Source organism: Ovis aries, chromosome 3 (genome assembly GCF_016772045.2).
Source record: "Ovis aries strain OAR_USU_Benz2616 breed Rambouillet chromosome 3, ARS-UI_Ramb_v3.0, whole genome shotgun sequence".
Classification (NCBI taxonomy): domain Eukaryota; kingdom Metazoa; phylum Chordata; class Mammalia; order Artiodactyla; family Bovidae; genus Ovis; species Ovis aries.
The window spans coordinates 207,171,265-207,190,567 of record NC_056056.1 but is presented as its reverse complement, the minus strand read 5'-3'; the positions used below and the strand labels follow the sequence as shown (position 1 = coordinate 207,190,567).

The 19,303-nt window shown below is 40.0% G+C and overlaps 1 protein-coding gene across 1 annotated transcript; it reads left to right on the top strand.

The window, feature by feature from the left end:
- Positions 1-9,454: 9,454 nt before the first annotated feature.
- C3AR1 (complement C3a receptor 1) lies at positions 9,455-18,867 on the top strand. Its single transcript, XM_004006903.5, has 2 exons — positions 9,455-9,662; positions 15,492-18,867. Exon 2 carries the CDS (start codon positions 15,503-15,505, stop codon positions 16,934-16,936), a length of 1,434 nt encoding a protein of 477 aa, XP_004006952.1. The 5' UTR covers positions 9,455-9,662; positions 15,492-15,502; the 3' UTR covers positions 16,937-18,867.
- The last annotated feature ends 436 nt before the right edge of the window (positions 18,868-19,303 follow it).

Below are 19,303 nucleotides of genomic sequence, written 5' to 3'. Positions count from 1 at the left end.
AGTAACTGGACCCCACACCTTTCAGTAATAAAACTAGCAATCATGGCCAGAGCCCACAGCCACTAGCAGCTGCCAGGGTCCCCTGCCATCTTCGTTGCAGAAGCCCACCAGAGTTGTCTGTGGCTGCAGAAGTCAGAAACTAAATGATTCTTCTTTCAGTCTCTCTTTTATATTTTAATATTTTTAATGTTTATTCTATGTTATAGGTTTTGTTCTTTTATTTTACTTTTTTTCTTGGTTTTGTTCTTTTATTTTAAAAACATATTTGCACACTTTGAGCACAAATTAAATGTGCATAGATGGAGGAATGGATAAAGAAAATGTGGTACATATATACAACACACTATATTAGTCAGCCATAAAAAAAGATAAAGTCATTGGCAGCAACATGGATGGACCTAGAGATTTTCATGCTGAGTGAAAAGTAAGTCAGACAGAGAAAGATAAATATGCTATCGCTTATATATGGAATCTAAAAATAATGGTACAGACAACTTATTTGCAAAGCCGAAAGAGACAGAGAGGTAGAGAACAAGCTTATGGGTACTAAGGGGGAAAGGGGCATGGGATAAATTGGAAGATTGGATAAAATAAATAACAAAAAAAACAATAAAAATAAATAAATAAATAAATAAATAATAAGCTACTGTATAGCACAGAGAACTCTACTAAATACTCTGTAATGACCTTTATGGGAATAGTATCTAAAAGAGAGTGAATATATGTATATGTGTAACTGATTCTCTTTGCTGTACTGCAGAAACTAACTTGACATTGTAAACCAACTACACTAAAATAAAAATTAATTTTTAAAAAATGCAATCATTCCCTTTTGTCTTCACTTCGCAAGAGCATATGAACATACCCTTCTGGCAGAGCCTATTCAGACCCTACCAAAGTGAAGGTCTAGGAAATGCAATACCCAAGCTTCTCATAGAGAAATAACAAGAAAGGATAGAAATGGGCTTGAGTATCAATAAATAAAAATCTGACACAATCCCTGTTTTACAGGCAAGGAAGTGAAAACACAGAGACTAAATAACTCCTGTGTGTTCATGCTAAGTTGCTTCAGTCGTGTCTGACTCTGTGCGACCCCGTGGACTGTAGCCTGCCAGGCTCCTCTGTCCATGGAATTCCCCAGGCAAGAATACTGGAGTGGGTTGCCATGCCCTCTTCCAGGGGATCTTCCTGACCCAGGGATCGAACTCACGTCTCTTTTGTCTCCTGCATTGACAGGTGGGTTCTTTATCACTGGGGCCACCTGGAAAGCCAGAATAACTCCTGAATAATCACACAATTAATAGGTGGCAGAACTAGGATTCAAACTCGGGCTCTGTACGTAGCTTCCCACATACACTTTTTACTCAAAGCAACCCGCTTGATTTGTATCAACCACTTGTATTGGTCTTACCTCCACCTTAGTGTGTGTTTTGCCCCTGCTTGAAATGGCAGAATTATGGGTTGTTAGATGTAAAAGAAATGTTAGAGATCATTCAGTCCAATCCTTTAATTTTATATCTAAGAAAAAAAATTCTAGGTCAAGAATCCAGCCCAAGGTCAAGTAGTTAAGGCTAAAACTAGAACTCACTCTGCTGATTATGCATTTACTATCCTCTTTTCTAGTTACATTTGGCTAGTGGGTCTTCCCACTGCGTATTTGTCCTTAGTCAACTGTACCACCTAAGGCAACTGGATGCAAAAATGCATTCTGTCCACTCACAGTCTGGGCCTTCCCACTCTAGTCTTGGTACATTACTTCAAGAATGTCGTTACCATCTGGTAAGGGGTCAGTTAAATGTGAGGAAATAGGAATACACATCAGACTAGGCTTTGGTTTGCCACAAGTAGCAGCTGCCTATATCAATTACAGTTATTAATTTTGCTTTTCATTTTCCCAGTTCCTCTTAGCTCCCCTCTGTTGAAATGTGGAGATTTTGGCTGTCAGAGGCAACCGCACTATTGCCTCAGGGATCTGTGGAGGAGGGGAATTGTTCAGTGTAGCATTTTCACTTTCAGAACGAAGTAACCTAGTCACTCATATGAGAGTGTGCTAGTCGCTCAGTTGTGTCTGACTCTTTGCCACACCATGGACAGTAGTCTGCCAGGCTCCTCCGTCCATAGGATTCTCCAGGCAAGAATACTGGAGTGGGTTGCCATGCCCTTCTCCAGGGCATCTTCCTGATTTAGGATCAAACCAAGTCTCCCCACATTGCAGGCAGATTCTTCACCATAAAAGTGTTTTAGTCTAACTTTAAGAAAAATCCAAACTCCAACAGTTTTTGATACCATCTTGGATTTTGAAATAACTTCAATCTGTCACTGGCATTCAGAATGCCTTTGGCATGTCAGTCTGTGATGGCAGTAAAGACCTGTTAAAACACTTGAGCTGAACTTTATTAACCAAAATGGATACCACCAGCTCTATCATGATTTCCCAAGCCAGGAATCAAACCCAAGTCTCCTGCGTCACAGACAGATTCTTTACCAACTGAGCTACAAGGGAAGCCCCTATCTTCTAAATAAAGCTTGCTTTATTTTTTTTTTCAAAAAATGAAAAATAAATTAAACTAGAATTCAGATTCCTAATCTAGAGCATTTTTCACCTCAAGAGTTTTCTTCCATGAAAAAATTTCCAGCTAATTCTAAACTCAACCAGTCGTCATCAGTTTCATCCTTTGCTAACTAGCCGTAGCATTTGTCTACATTTTCATAGTATTTGGCATTTGGTTATTTTTAATTTAGAGTATAATTATATATGGTCTAATGGGCTTCCCACATGGCCTTAGTGGTAAAGAAATTGCTTGCCAATGCAGGAGATATATGAGACTTGGGTTCAATATCTGGGTCAGGAAGATCCCCTGGAGGAGGGCAAGGCAACCAACTTCAGTATTCTTGCCTGGAGAATCCCGTGGACAGAAGAGCCTGATGGGCTACAGTCCATGGGGTTGCAAAGAATCAAACATGACTGAATCAACTTAGCATGCACGCCTACACATATATGGTCTAATAATGAATCTAATCATTTTTCATTAAAGAGAGAAAATTTGTCATATATTTATTTTTAATTCTCTCAGACAGAGCAAGACAGAGAGTCTACAACTCTAAAACTTTTATTTTGACCAAGTGAATACAGATTTCTGTTATTGAAAATGTAGAATTAATCAGTGACTCATAAAAGGTTTTAATATGACTGTGTTGCAACATATATTCAAAATTTCAGTCTTTCCAAAACATCCGACCTCTGCTTAGAAGTTTATAATTAGATACTAAAAAGGAACAAAACAGAGGAGAATCACATACATTGTCTCCAGTTTTTCCATAGTACACCATGCAAGTGAAAGTTGATGAGTCATGTCTGACTCTCTGCAACCCCATGGACTATCCAGTCCACGTGATTCTCCAGGCCAGAATACTGAAGTGGGTAGCCTTTCCCTTCTCCAGGGGATCTTCCCACCCCAGGTCAAACCAAGGTTTCCTGCATTACAGATGGACTCTTAACCAACTGGGCTATAAGGGAAGCCCATATTACACCAGTTCAGTTCAGTTCAGTTCATTTCAGTCGCTCAGTCGTGTCTGACTCTTTGCCACCCCATGAATCGTGGCACCTCAGGCCCACCTGTCTATCACCATCTCCTGGAGTTGTCTCAAACTCACATCCATCGAGTTGGAGATGCCATCCAGCCATTTCATCCTCTGTTGTCCCCTTTTCCTCCTGCCCCCAGTTCCTCTCAGCATCAGAGTCTTTTCCAATGAGTCAACTCTTCGCATGAGGTGGCCAAAGTACTGGTTTCAGCTTTAGCATCATTACTTCCAAAGAACACCCAGGGCTGATCTCCTTTAGAATGGACTGGTTGAGTCTCCAAGGGACTCTCAAGAGTCTTCTCCAACACCACAGTTCAAAAGCATCAGTTCTTCGGTGCTCAGCTTTCTTCACAGTCCAACTCTCACATCCATACATGACCACAGGAAAAACCATAGCCTTGACTAGACGGACCTTTGTTGGCAAAGTAATGTCTCTGCTTTTGAATATGCTATCTAGGTTGGTCATAACTTTTCTTCTAATTTAATTTAATTTAATTTCTTCTTCTTTTAATTTCATGGCTGCAGTCACCATCTGCAATAATTTTGGAGCCCAAAAAGATAAAGTCTGACACTGTTTCCACTGTTTCCCATCTATTTCCCATGAAGTGATGGGACCAGATGCCATGATCTTCGTTTTCTGAATGTTGAGCTTCAAGCCAACTTTTTCACTCTCCTCTTTCACTTTCATCAAGAGACTTTTTAGTTCCTCTTCACTTTCTGCCATAAGGGTGGTGTCATCTGAGGTTATTGATATTTCTCCCGGCAATCTTGATTCCCACTTGTGCTTCTTCCAGCCCAGTGTTTCTCATGATGTACTCTGCATAGACATTAAATACGCAGGGTGACAATATACAGCCCTGATGTACTCCTTTTCCTATTTGGAACCAGTCTTTTGAGGCAGGTCAGGTGGTCTGGTATTCCCATCTCTTTCAGAATTTTCCACAGTTTCTTGTGATCCACACAGTCAAAGGCTTTGGCATAGTCAATAAAGCAGAAATAAATGTTTTTCTGGAATTCTCTTGCTTTTTCAATAATCCAGCAGATGTTGGCAATTCAATCTCTGGTTCCTCTGCCTTTTCTAAAACCAGCTTGAACATCTGGAAGTTCACAGTTCACATATTGCTGAAGCCTGGCTTGGAGAATTTTGAGCATTACTTTACTAGCATGTGAGATGAGTGCAATTGTGCGGTAGTTTGAGCATTCTTTGGCATTGTCTTTCTTTGGGATTGGAATGAAAACTGACCTTTTCCAGTCCTGTGGCCACTGCTGAGTTTTCCAAATTTGCTGGCATATCGAGTGCAGCACTTTCACAGCATATTACACCATAAAATAACTAATACTTTATAAGAAGGGACAGAAACACTCCAGAAATAAAAGCCCTATTCACAAGGTCCTTTCAGTAATTTCCTTCTTGATCTGCAATCTAAGTAATACAGCTGGAAGTTCTCCAACTGGCTTTTGTTTTTAATTTTTATCTATTTGGCTGCTCTGAGTCTTAGTTGTGACATGTGGTACCATCAATCTTCCTTACAATATGCAAACTCTTAGTTGTGGCATATGGGATCTACTTCCCTGACCCAGGTCCCCTGCATTGGGAAAGAGAAGTCTTAGCCACTGGACCACCAGGGAAGTCCCTACAACTGGTTTTAATTGCTGTATAATCTTTTGAGAAAAAGGAATCAGTAAAACTGGATCCACACCAGAACAAACTTTAAAGACCCGAATTAATTTTTGGATTATATATTCAAAAGCCAGCATCCTTTTCAACTAAACATTAATTTTTCATTTATTCCTTTATTGGTTCTCCAGACACAGGTTCTTCCAAGCATGGCAGCAGGCACTGGAGATAGGAGCAAACTCTTGGTCTACCGGGGTACAGAAATAAATTCTTTTACAGCACTATTATGTACATATGTATGCATGTACTCAGTCACTCAGTTGAGTCCAACTCTTTGCAATCTCATGTACTGTAACACTCCAGGGGATTTTCCAGGCAAGAATACTGGAGTGGGTTGCCATTTTCTACTCCAAGGGATACTCCCAACCCAGGGATAAATTATTATGTAGCACTATTAGTATCTGTCAAATTTCTCCCCGTTGTTAAAGCTCAGCTCTTCAGTGTATTATCTTCCTGTTTGCTTCAGTGAGAATTAGTTGTTCCCTCTTCCTGTTTCCAGGGTTACTCTGCTAACAGCCCTTACTGTATTATTATACACAGCTGTTTGTTTTTTCAATCTCCCACAGTGTAAACTACATGGATGTTTTATAGTAAGAGCAGAATACTTGTTATGGTACTGAACTTATTGAAAAGGCCCTACTTTTGCAAGGGGAATAGTTACCCCCTCCACTGTTGGTGGACATATAATCTGGTAGAGTCTCCTTAGTGGGAAATGACATAGCTTTCAAAACTGTGCATCAGTTCAGTTCAGTTCAGTCGCTCAGTCGTGTCTGACTCTTTGCAGTCCCTTGAACCACAGCATGCCAGGCCTCCCTGTCCATCACCAGCTCCCAGAGTCCACCCAAACCCATGTCCATTGAGTTGGTGATGCCATCCAACCATCTTATCCTCTGTCATCCCCTTCTCCTCTTGTCCTCAATCTTTCCCAGTATCAGGGTCTTTTCAAATGAGTCAGCTCTTCGCATCAGGTGGCCAAAGTATTGGAGTTTCAGCTTCAACATCAGGCCTTCCAGTGAACGCCCAGGACTGATTTCCCTTTGGATGGACTGGTTAGATCTCCTTGCAGTTCAAGGGACTCTCAAGAGTCTTCTCCAACACCACAGTTCAAAAGCATCAATTCTTTGGCGCTCAGCTTTCTTTATAGTCCAACTCTCACATCCATATATGACCACTGGAAAAATCATAGCTTTGACTAGACCGACCCTGGTTGACAAAGTAATGTCTCTGTTTTTTAATATGCTGCACATACATAAATTTAGCAAATACAATTCTAGGAAACTATTCTATGGAAATATTCCAAGATATGTAAAATATAAGACTACTCATTGAGGCATTGTTTATAACTGCTTAAAATTGGATAAAAATAGAATATCCACAAAGGGGAATAATTGACTAAGTGGTATAATACAAAATAACTTTAAAAGTATGATGTGAACTAATAGGTCCTGATATTAAAAGATAAGTGACTTCCCAGGTGACTCAGTGGTAAAGAATCCACCTGCCAGTGCAGGAGACACAAGAGACGTGGGTTTGATCCCTGAGTCAGGAAAATCCCCTGGACGAGAAAATGGCAACCCACTAGAATACTAGTTCTAGTATTCTTGCCTGGAGAATTCCATTGACACAGGAGTCTGGTGGGCTACAGTCTCTGGAGTCGAGAAGAATCAGACACACATGACGGAGCGACTGAACATGTTCACACACTGCTCTTCTAATTAAATAATAACAATAGAAAAAAATAAATACATAAGTAAAACTCAACTCTTGGCATTTTTCTTGGGTCTTTCTGCCTCAAAAATATTCCATGGAGATTTGGCTGCAAACAAGGGGGGATGTAGATGTTACTGTTTGTACAATAAGTTGATTCATATAAACTGAAACCTTTATTTCACATGTTTATATGTAAAAGGATAGTGTGAGTGGAAATTGCATTCAAGGTCTACTTTAAGGAGAAATCACTGACCAAGGTCCCTCTTCTGCAATTCTTCCTGATGAAACTAATTAATCCAGGGAATTAGTTAATCCAAGTAATTAATTAACTAATTTAATTTAATTAACTAGATTGCTGTCTGTTTTCCAATGTTTGAGTCTCTCACCCACACACCAGACTCTGACTATGCTGCATTTATTTATTTATTTATTTTTACAGTAACAATCAAGAATGCAAGGAGATCAAACCAATCAATCCTAAAAGAAATCAACCATGAATATTCACTGGAAGGACTGATGCTGAAGCTGAAGCTCCAATACTTTGGCCACCTGATGCAAACAGCCGATTCACTGGAAAAGACCCTGATGGGAAAGTTTGAAGGCAGGAAGGCAGGAAGAGAAGGAGGCAACAGAGGGTGAGATGGTTGGATGGCATCACTGACTCAATGGACTTGATTTGAGCAAACCCCAGGAGACAGGGAAGCCTGGCATGCTGCATTCTGTGGCGTCTCAGAATCAGACACAATTTAGCGACTGAACAACAATCAAGAACGACAGTTTTATAAATCACAGCAATATAGCTTATACACATAAAAACTTGAAGTTGATATGTGGAGGAAGATATAATTCTAATTACCTCAAATTTTCAAAGCAAGATGACTCAGTTCAGTTCAGTTCAGTTGCTCAGTCGTGTCTGACTCTTTGCGACCCCATGGACCACAGCATACCAGGACTCCCTGTCCATCACCAGCTCCCAGAGTTTACCCAAACTCACATCCATTGAGTCGGTGATGCCATCCAACCATCTCATTCTCTGTCATCCACTTCTCCTCCTGCCCTCTATCTTTCCCAGCTTCAGGGTCTTTTCAAATGAATAAGCTCTTCGCATCAGGTGGCCAAAATATTGGAGTTTCAGCTTTAACATCAGTCCTTCCAATGAACACCCAGAACTGATCTTCTTTAGGATGGACTAGTTGGATCTCCTTGCAGTCCAAGGGACTCTCAAGAGTCTTCTCCAACACCACAGTTCAAAAGCATCAATTCTTCAGCGCTCATCTTTCTTTATGGACAGAGAAGCATGGTGGGCTGCAGTCCATGGGGTCATTAAGAGTCAGGCACAACTGAATGACTTCACTTTCACTTTTCATTTTCATGCATTGAAGAAGGAAACGGCAACCCACTCCAATGTTCTTGCCTGGAGAATTCCAGGGGCGGGAGAGCCTGGTGGGCTGCCGTCTGTGGGGTCGCACAGAGTCGGACATGACTGAAGTGACTTAGCAGCAGCAGCACATCCATACATGACCATTGGAAAAACCATAGCCTTGACTAGACGAGCTTTGTTGGCCAAGTAATGTCTCTGCTTTTTAATATACTGTCTAGGTTGATCATAACTTTTCTTCCAAGGAGTAAGCACCATTTAATTTCATGGCTGTAGTCACCATCTGCAGTGATTTTGGAGCCCAAAAAGATAAAGTTGGCCACTGTTTCCACTGTTTCCACTGTTTCCCCATCTATTTGCCATGAAGTGATGGGGCCAGATGCCACTATGTGCCATTTAAACATTCCAAACAGCTTGTCACTAGGAATTCCCTGGTGGCTCAGTAGTTAAGACTTGGAGCTTCCACTACAGGGGTCACAGGTTCAATTCCTGGTTGGGGAGCTAAGAGCTCACATGCCACAATGCAGTCAAATAAATAAGGAAAACAGTTTGTCACCTCTTTTGAGAGAAGTCCCATAAATCTTGAAGGACCTTCCCAGATCTTAAGTCTACTTTCCTAGATTGCCCCAGGCTAAATACACCACTGTTATTTTCTACTATTCAGTATTTTACTTCTGCTGCTACTTCTATCATTATGGTCTGGATTGTTATTACAGCATTTGTTGTTGTTGTTGTATAGGTGCATATTCACACCAGATTGTGACTCTCTAGAAATAAGAATATAGTTTTTGCATGATACAAAAAACTCTGATTTTTGCATGATACATTCCTTGACACATACTAAGTGTATAAGAGATGTTGGTTAAGATTTATTACATGGGGTTGTGAGGGTCATTCCCCCTAGTTACTCCTCACCCACATTCATATACCACTGGAGCATTTTCTAAAACAAAACAAAAAAGCAAAACCCTATCAAGTGGGAAGTTCATGTACAAAAGTGCTTTCTTCAACCATACTCTGTACTGCTGAAAACTTCTGAGAACCATGCTCTTCCGCTTCTATTTTTTAACGTTTCTTATCTGAGACATTCAGAAGTGACTCACTTTGAAACTCTTCCTGTGGAGTCAGATAGTAGTGGAAAGTGTTGGGTTTGGTTTATCATCAGAAACGAAGAGAGAGAGGAAAGAGGAGGCGCTCATCAAAGTTCCTAACTGTACTTCAGGACCTGACTGTGGTCAAGGGCGGGGACCAGACAGGACAAGTGGGGACCTCCAGACCTGTGCAGAAGCCTTCAGCTATTGTCTCGGGTTTTTGGTAAGGAAACCTAGATGCACCTGATGACTTATGCCCAGCTTGTTCTCTTCATTGTAGATAATGGTTTGAAGGTCATTATTTTCTATTTCCCCTTCTTTCCCCAACTGTTATTTCTTTTGCTTTATTCCCATGTCCACCTTTTTCATTTTCTAGCTATTCCATATTCTATTTATCTTCGCTGTTTACATTTCATTCTGAAACTAATATTGAATTTTTACATCATTTTCCCCTCTCTTAAATTGGCTGTTTCTCCTTCTGATCTTTGATTCCAGCTTTTCCCAATAGTTCCATTTTCCAAATCAGTGATTATCTATTTTTCTTAATATATATATTTTTTCTATTTCATTTCGCTCTTTTTCTCTTTTATTTTTTTCCTCATTCTTTATTGCTACTGATTCTGTCATCCTGTTATTAGTATTTGATTCTGGTATCTACTTTTCTTTCCCTATTATAGCTGAATTTTAGTTTCAGGATATTACTTATCTTTTTAATTCTGATTGGTCAATTCAGTATTGAAAATTTAAAAATATATATAGAGAGAGTTACTTTTCAACCAAAACCAATTCAGTATTGAAAACTTAAAAAAAAAAAAGATACAGAGGTAATTTTCAACCAAACACTTGGAGAAATATAAAAAGTTACCTTGAACTGAAAGATTTTTAAGATTCTGATTCAGATACACTTTCATTTCAAAATGTGATATTTAAAGTATAGCTCATGCCAGATGATTCAGTTTCTTTACATTGGAATTTTTCTCTTTTCAATCTTTATTATTTCCTTAGTATTCTTTATTACTGTGCTGCTCTTGATGCCTTTCTCTGTTAGCAATACCAAAGGCTTTTCTGTTATGTGATTATTTGTAGTCAAAAGAGTTTTGGCCTGATAATAATTGGACCTAGGATTTGAGATCACTCTTAGTTGTGACTATGTAAAAGCCCCCTAATTTGTTGAGTTTCAGTGTCCAAAACTACAAAATAAACATAGAAACAGGAAGAAATAATTGCTAACTTTCTTTTCAGCCCTTGAATTCTGTGACTCTCTCCATCTCTCTGTATTTTATGAATCGACGCGTGAATATGTGTGTAGGACAGGTGATCAAGGTAGCTGCCGTGCACAACAGCAAAGGAAGAGAGCCTGACAGGACTCGAGTATTAGAATAAGCAAGGCTACAGAATGGACAATGAGAAGCACTTCTTCTTTTTTGTTATTTTGTTTTCTTGTTATTTTAACTTCTGCTAATCCCGATGCTAGCATTTAGTCAACTCAGCAGAACAAGTCATATGGTATTCTGGGTTTCTACCAAAGGAAACATAAAATGCTGTTATAGCCAATAAGAATTGGGAACTAGAAAACAAAAGAAGGAAGTTAGAAGAGATAGCATCCTTACTGAATTAACCGAATAAGAATTTAAAGTTTTAATTTAATAGAAAAAGAAAAGAAACCCCAAGTATGAGCATCCATCCATTCAAGTAACCTTTAATCCTTACGTCTTACAAAGCATTGTGCTAAATTCTGTGGAGCAAGCATTTAGAAATAAGATATTTGTTTACCATTACGAAACTTAAGACTAGAGTAATAGACAAGACAGCCATGAAAATAATTGCAATGCAGAACAAAATGCACCATTGCACGGAGAATACAAAAAATGGTTTAAACCCCACTATACACACACAAAATTTAGGAGGCTGAAGAAGTAAATTATGATTGGGATTATAAGAGAGGTTTCAAGGAAAATATATTTGAACTTGAACTTGAAAAATGACTAGGATTTCAGCATAACTAGGATTTCAACAGATAGTGATTAAGAATGGAGGAAAGAGGAGGTTAAGGCAGAGAACATCATTCCAGACCAAAATAAACAGCAGTCGCCAAGGAGTAGAAAATGGCATTGACTTGGAATAGTGAATTGTTCAGGAAAGCTACAAAGTAAGGTATGTTTATGGGAATGTTAAAAATTACAGTTATTTCCCTGGCAGTCCAGTGGTTAAGAACCTGCCTTCCAATGCAGGGTAGGTGGGTTTAATCCCTGGTCTCGAAACTAAGATCCCACATGCCACAGGGCAGCTAAGCCCATGAGCCACAACCAGCGAGCCCACATGACTCAGCGAAGACCCAGCACAGCCAAAAAAAAAGAAAGAAAGAAAGAAAGAAAAGAAAATTAGGTAAGTGTTATATCATAGAGGCCAAGAGAAATAGAGTGACAAGAAGCCAGTGTAAAATAATAGGGATATTGTGGAGGATAAAGATAAAGGAAAAGATGCTTGTATTTGTTCTCTAGAGGCAGTTTTAGCAGAGTGATGGGATAGAAGACTAATTACAAAGGGTTAAGAAGTAGCTGGTGAGAACAACAGACCCCCCAAACAAGCCAGTATTCTTGAAAAAGAAAAGCTGCTAATTTAAAAGACTTAAGAAATATCCTGATGCAAAGTGGGATCCTTAACTGGATACAACTGTTGACAAATCAGCTATAAGGGATATCTTGGGGGATGAGGGGGGAGGATAAAGTCTGAATATTCATCAAGATAAGTCTTACTGTAAATATGGAGACTGCTAAATGATAAAAGTGATCAAAGAAAGCAGTTTATATAAAACAATATGCATTTACACCCAAGTTCATAGCAACAACATCCACAATAGCTAAAATGTGGAAGCAACTCCAATGTCCATCGACAGATGAGTGGATAAATAAAATGTGGTACACACATACAGTGGAATATTATTGTCTTAAAAAAGAAGAGAATTCTGACACACACTACAACATGTATGAACCTTGAGGACATTTTGCCAAGTGAAATAAGCCAGTCACAGACAAATGCTGTAGGATTCCATCTATACAGGGGATCTAGAGTTATCAGTCCTGAAAGATGATGCTGTGAAAGTGCTGCACTCAATATGCCAGCAAATTTGGAAAACTCAGCAGTGGCCTCAGGACTGGAAAAGGTCAGTTTTCATTCCAATTTCAAACAAGGGCAATGCCAAAGAATGTTCAGGCTACAGCACAATTGCATTCATTCTACACGCTTGCAAAGTAATGCTCAAAATCCTTCAAGCTAGGCTTCAACAGTATGTGAACTGAGAACTTCCAGGTGTTCAAGCTGGATTTAGAAAAGGCAGAGGAACCAGAGATCAAATTGCCAACATCTGTTAGATCATATAAAATGCAAGAGAATTCCAGAAAAACATCTACTTCTGCTTTATTGACTATGCCAAAGCCTTTGACTGTGGATCACAAGAAACTCTGGAAAATTCTTCAAGAGATGGGACTACCAGACCACATTACCTGCCTCCTGTATGCAGGTCAAGAAGCAGCAGTTAGAACTGGACATGGAACAACAGACTGGTTCCAAATTGGCAACGGAGTACCTCAAAGCTGTGTATTGTCACACTGCTTATTTAACTTATATGCAGACTACATCATGAGAAATGCTGGGCTGGGTGAAGCACAAGCTGGAATCAGAAATGCTGGGAGAAATATCCATAACTCCAGATATGAAGATGATATCACCTTTATGGCAGAAAACAAAGAGGAACTAACGCACCTCTTAATGAAAGTGAAAGAGGAAAGTGAAAAAGCTGGCCTAAAACTCAGCTTTCAAAAAATGAAGATTATGACATCCGATTCCATCACATCTTGCAAATAGATGGGAAAATAATGGAAGCAGTGACAGACTTTATTTTCTTGGGTTTCAAAATCACTTCAGACAGTGACTGCAGCCATGAAATTAAAGGATGCTTGCTATGACCAACCTAGACAGCATATTAAAAGGCAGAGACATTACTTTGCTGACAAAGGTCCATGTAGTCAAAGCTATGGTTTTTCTAGTAGTCATTGTATGGATGTGAGAGTTTTGAACCATAGAGAAAACTGAGCACCAAAGAATTGATGCTTTTGAACTGTGGTGTTGGAGAAGACTCTTGAGAATCCCTTGGACTGCAAGGAGATCAAACCAGTCAATCCAAAATGAAATCAATCCTGAATATTCATTGGAAGGACTGATGCTGAAGCTGAAGCTCCAATACTTTGGCCACCTGATGCAAAGAGCTGATTCACTGGAAAAGACCCTGATGCTGGGAAAAATTGAAGGCAGGAGGAGAAGGAGACGACAGGGGATTAGAAGGTTGGATGGCATTACCAACTCAATGGACATGAGTTTGAGCAGGCTCCGGGAGATGGTGATGGACAGGGAGGCCTGGCGTGCTGCAGTCCATGGGGTTGCAAAGAGCTGCACAGGACTGAGCGACTGAACAACTAAGAGTGGTCAAATGCACAGAAACCAAAAGGAGGCTGGTGATTGCCATGGACTTCGGGGAAAGGGAAGTGAGGAGCTGTTTTTTAAAAGATAGAGATTTTCAGCTTTACAAGATGAAAAATTTCTAGAAATTGACTGTACAATAATGTAAAAAAAAAAAAACACTACTGAGTTGTATCCTTAAAAATGGTTAAGATGGTAAATTTTGTTACATGTGGTGGTGGTGGTTTAGTGGCTCGGTCATGTCTGACTCACTGCAAGCCAACTGTAACCCTCCAGGCTCCTCTGTCCATGGGATTCTCCAGGCAAGAATACTGGAGTGGGTTGCCATTCCCTTCTCCAGGGGAACCTTCCTGACCCAGTGATCAAATTCACATCCCCTGCATTGCAGACTGATTCTTTACCAACTGAGCCATTGTATTTCAACACAATTAAAACAATTTAAATACCAGTATGCACAGTGTAATCGAATTTCATTAAATTTTTCTTAATAAAAAATATATATACATATAGTACACATATATGAATGTGAATAAAGATCCAGAAAAATGTCAATTAAGATACTAAAAGTGTGGGAACTCCCTGGTGGTCCAGTGGATAAGACTTTGCCCTCCCAATGCAGGGGGCCCGGGTTCAACTCCTGTTCAGGGAACTAGATCCCACATGCTGCAACTAAAGATCCCACATGCAACTAAGACCTGACATAGCCAAATAAATAAAAATATTTTTTAAAAGATATTTGAGAGTAATCACTGACTAGTGGTATATAATATTTGTATTTTCTTATTTTTGCTTGTTTATGTTTTCTAATTTTTTTCATGAATGATTTCTGTTTGTGTAATAATCAAGCTATTTTACCCAAGCTATATTCATTAAAAACAAATAAGAAAGCAATGATGGGTGGTAAGGAAATCAAGGGCTTCCCAGGCGGCGCTAGTGGTAAAGAACCCACCTGCCTATGCAGGAGACTTAAGGACAAGGGTTTGATTCTTGGGTCGGGAAGATTCCCGGGAGGAAGGCATGACAATCTGGAGGACATGACAACCCAATCCAATATTCTTCAGTGGAGAATCCCATGGACAGATGAAGCCTGGAGGGCTAACAGTCCATAGGGTCGCAAAGAGTCAGGCACAACTGAAGCGTCTTAGTACAGCACATAGTTGATTTACCATGTTGTGTTAATTTCTGCTGTAAAGCAAAGTGACTCAGTTATACACTTGCATTTTCTTTTTCATATTCTGTTCCATTATGGTTTATCACAGGATATTGGATACAGTTCCATGTGCTATACAGTAGGACCTTGTTGTTTAACTATCCTATATATACTGGTTTGCATCTGCTAATCCCAAACTCCCAATACTCCCCTTTCCCTTGGCAACCACAGTCTGTTCTCTACGTCAGTACGGTAGATTTTACATTGTCTTTCAGAGTATGTTTTTGAGTAATTCAAAAGTTAAGTGAAGTTAAGGAATATAAAATAAACCAGTGTTAGGGTCTTTGTGGCTCTCCATCTTTAAGTTAGAATTCTACGAATATGCTTTTTTTTTTAGTTTTAATATTTTTGTTTATATTTTTACAGAAGTTTGAGCAATGGAGTCTTTCTCTGCTGAGACCAATTCAACTGACCTACACTCACAGGCCTGGGATGAACCCCACGCAATTCTCTCCATGGTCATCCTCAGCGTCACTTTCCTACTGGGGTTGCCAGGCAATGGGCTGGTACTGTGGGTGGCTGGCCTAAAGATGCAACGGACAGTGAACACAGTTTGGTTTCTCCATCTCACCCTGGCTGACTTCATCTGCTGCCTCTCCCTGCCCTTCTCCCTGGTCCACTTGGTTCTCCAAGGACGCTGGCCCTATGGCTGGTTCCTATGCAAGCTCATCCCCTCCATCATCGTCCTTAACATGTTTGCCAGTGTCTTCTTGCTGACCGCCATTAGCCTGGACCGCTGTCTGTTGGTACTCAGGCCAATCTGGTGCCAGAATCATCGCAACGTGGGAACAGCCTGCACTATCTGTGGTTGTATCTGGGTGGTGGCTTTGGTAATGTGCATACCTGCGTTTGTATATCGGGAAACGTTCACTATAGACAACCAGAGTATGTGTGGCTACAATTTTGGTCACCATGGCTCATTAGATTATTCAGACTTCACCCTTGATCTACTGGAAAATGGGTCTTTTGACAGCTCCATTGCTGATCCGCTTGGAGAAATGGATGACAGGTTAGATTTCTTCTCTTTGCAAACCAAGGATCAGCCTTGGGCAGCCACCAGTGGCCTCCACTCCAAAGAATTTCAAAGAACTTCTAGAGACTCACTCCCTACGGATCCAGCTAGATTATCTGTTCAACAACCACATTATGATTTATTTCAGTCTGCTGATGGAGTCTCAGCTACACTCTCCAGTGACTTTCCCACTGAAGATCACCAAACTCACCCCTTGGAGAACTCATATTCTTTTTTCCCTGCTGATTTAGAGTTTTTTTCTAATGCATCTGAGCTATCACAAGGTTTCCAGGATGATTATTTCAGCCAATTTGCATATGATCATCAAGTGCCAACACCCCAGGTAGCCATAACCATCAGTAGGCTAGTGGTGGGTTTCCTGTTGCCCTTTATCATCATGGTGGCCTGTTACAGCCTCATTATCTTAAAATTGCGTCGGAGCCGCTTCACCAAGTCTCGGAGCAAACTCTTAAGAGTGGCTATGGTGGTGGTGGTTGTCTTCCTTGTCTGCTGGGCTCCGTACCACATTGTTGGAGTCCTCTTATTGTTTACTGACCCAGACACTCCCTTTGGGGAATCTCTGTTGTCCTGGGACCATGTGTCTCTTGCTCTAGCATCTGCCAATAGTTGCTTCAATCCATTCCTCTATGCTCTCCTGGGAAAGGACTTTAGGAAAAAAGCAAGACAGTCCATGCAGGGAATTCTGGAGGCAGCTTTCAGTGAGGACGTGACACACTCTACCAGCTGCCCCCAAAACAAAACCTCTTTCGAAAGAAACAGTATCAGTACAGTTGTATGAAAACATGGAGCCATTGACCTAAGCAGAGGTTCTTAGGCAAATGCAACATGTTTCTTAAAAGTCGGGAGAGATGGGGAGCAGGGGGGTTCTTGCAGAGACTGTCAAAGAATCCATCTGGAGGTTCTCAAAGCGTGGTCCCAGACTAGGGGCATGAGCATCACTTTGAAAGTTGTCAGAAGTACAAACTCTCCAGCCCCTCCCCCTGCAGGCTGGCTGAATCCGAATCTCTGGGGGTGGGGTTCCAAGAGTGTTTGCACAAGCTCTCTTGTTTCTGATGAATGCTAAACTTGGGAATCACTGTAAAGATAGTCTATTTCGATCCCAAACAAAAGCACCTGTGAGATAAATGAGAACGCAGTCTGCTTAAAAATGATGTTTAAAAAAATAATAATGTTTCCATTGTCAAATATTTTCTAAATTTCCTTCAGATTCAATTTAAAACCATTTTTTCTAGTGCTCCCTGAGTGAAAGATGATCTTTTATTCAATGGCTTTGCTGGGGTGATGGCAGTGGTGAGGGTTTTAAATGAAAAAAAAAAAGTGCAAAAAGAAAAAGTCTGTAAAAACAAGGAACAGCTCTAAAAGGACTGTTTCTGAATAAAGCTGGTGCAACATGTGAAAAACAAACAAACAAGGCGTTATGAGACTGAGTTGGGAGCAGAGTACAATGCCAGTTGCCTGCTACTTGGAATATTTCTGGATACAGGACACAGGAATTGAGTTGCCTTCATTACAGCTGCATAAGCATCTATTGCATACAGACTACTTAGGGCACCTAAGAACTTTCTCATGAAATGGTATATAAGTCACAGTTTGGGCAGATGGCTCCTCTGTTTGTTTGCTCTAACTGCTTATTGACAGAAGCATCTATCTTTCATTCTTTTTCTTAAGCTCCTTAATTCCCTTACTTCTCTCCTGCCTCGAAATCTTCTTCCAGGCTTTTGCCTCTAATAACCAATACTTTCATAACACACAAATGACTCGCTTGCTCTCACTACTTCCCAAGAAACTTATTTCAAACAAAAGGAGAATGAGTAGAAGATGAGGCAACTATTCTTGAATTCACTGCAGAATAGCTGAGTACCCTCTGGGCTTGTTACCCATCCAACTCCTAAAAACACGACTGTAGGTGTGTATTTTCCACACCAAAATCATCAGATGTATCTGGGTTTTTTTTTAATTAATCTTTACCAATGTAATACATGCACACAGTTTTTTAAAGAGAAACCAATGCTCATAATGAAATCTAAGAGGTTTCCTGCCCTACTCTGGCCAGCTTCTCCTTCCTCCCACTCCCACTTCCCAGAGATAACCCTTGAAACCACAATCTGAGATTTTCCTTCTGAAACTTGCCATATTTCTAAGTCATGACCTTATGATGGTAGTTTTTGTACATGATAAATGACTTTTTGTTTTGGAAGAGGAAGAATTTTTTCTAAACACCTTCATATTTTGTGTTTATGTAGCATCCCAATATCCATTAACCATCATCCTTTAATTTGTTCACAAGCACACATTTTCTCCTACTTTGTTGATCCATTCCAACCACCCTTCTTTCATTTTTAAAAAAGCATTCTCCAACCCTATCACCTTCTCATTTTTTTCTGTATATGAAGTTTTATGCATGGATATTAAGTCTACATTTTTACGCTTGTTGGTACTACAACTTAGCCTCATCTGAGCCCAGTGATTTAACCTGAAACATAGAAAATGAGATGTTTTAGACTTGCAAAGCACTGTTCTTTGTTAAGTGGTAGAGGGGACGGTCTGGACTACAAATGAGTTATAAAGTGCTATGTGGAAAATTTTCAAATCATTAGGAATGCTCTCACTTGTGCAATAATGATATCCAAGACGATGTGATTTGTCATGCTACTTTCCAGTTTAATCTGCTCATATATTTGATGCGAATAAATGCTTTCTTTCTCCATGGTTCCTTGCAAGGTTCAGAGATTCATGGATCCTTTTAATTGTTTGACACTCAGGATATATCATAATCTCTAAACATACAGCAAATAAACCTCATAGTGGGTAGCTGTAGGCTTGCTATAATGACAATTAGCTAGTTTCCTGGAAACCCCAACATTCTCATGGGACCCTGGATAGAAGCCTCAAACTCTTAGGGCTAGTGAAGAGGATACCAGGTTGAATGATCTTGGCATAATTATCCCAAGTTGGCATACCTATTCAATAGTTCACATTTCTGGACTCCTTTTGAGAGTTCTGTTTCCCTTGGAAATGTATTCTGAAGAAATCCCTAGAATTGGAATCCCCTCATTTTCGATGTAAAACTCTGGTGAGTACCTGTAAGCTTTGCCCGAAGTCCCAGAAGGAGAGCCAAGTCCTTCTCAAATTGTAGTTATTTTTA

What these genes read in the sequence shown, in the direction of transcription:
- C3AR1 (XM_004006903.5), top strand. Translation starts at nt 15,503, where the DNA reads ATGGAGTCTTTCTCTGCTGAGACCAATTCAACTGACCTACACTCACAG.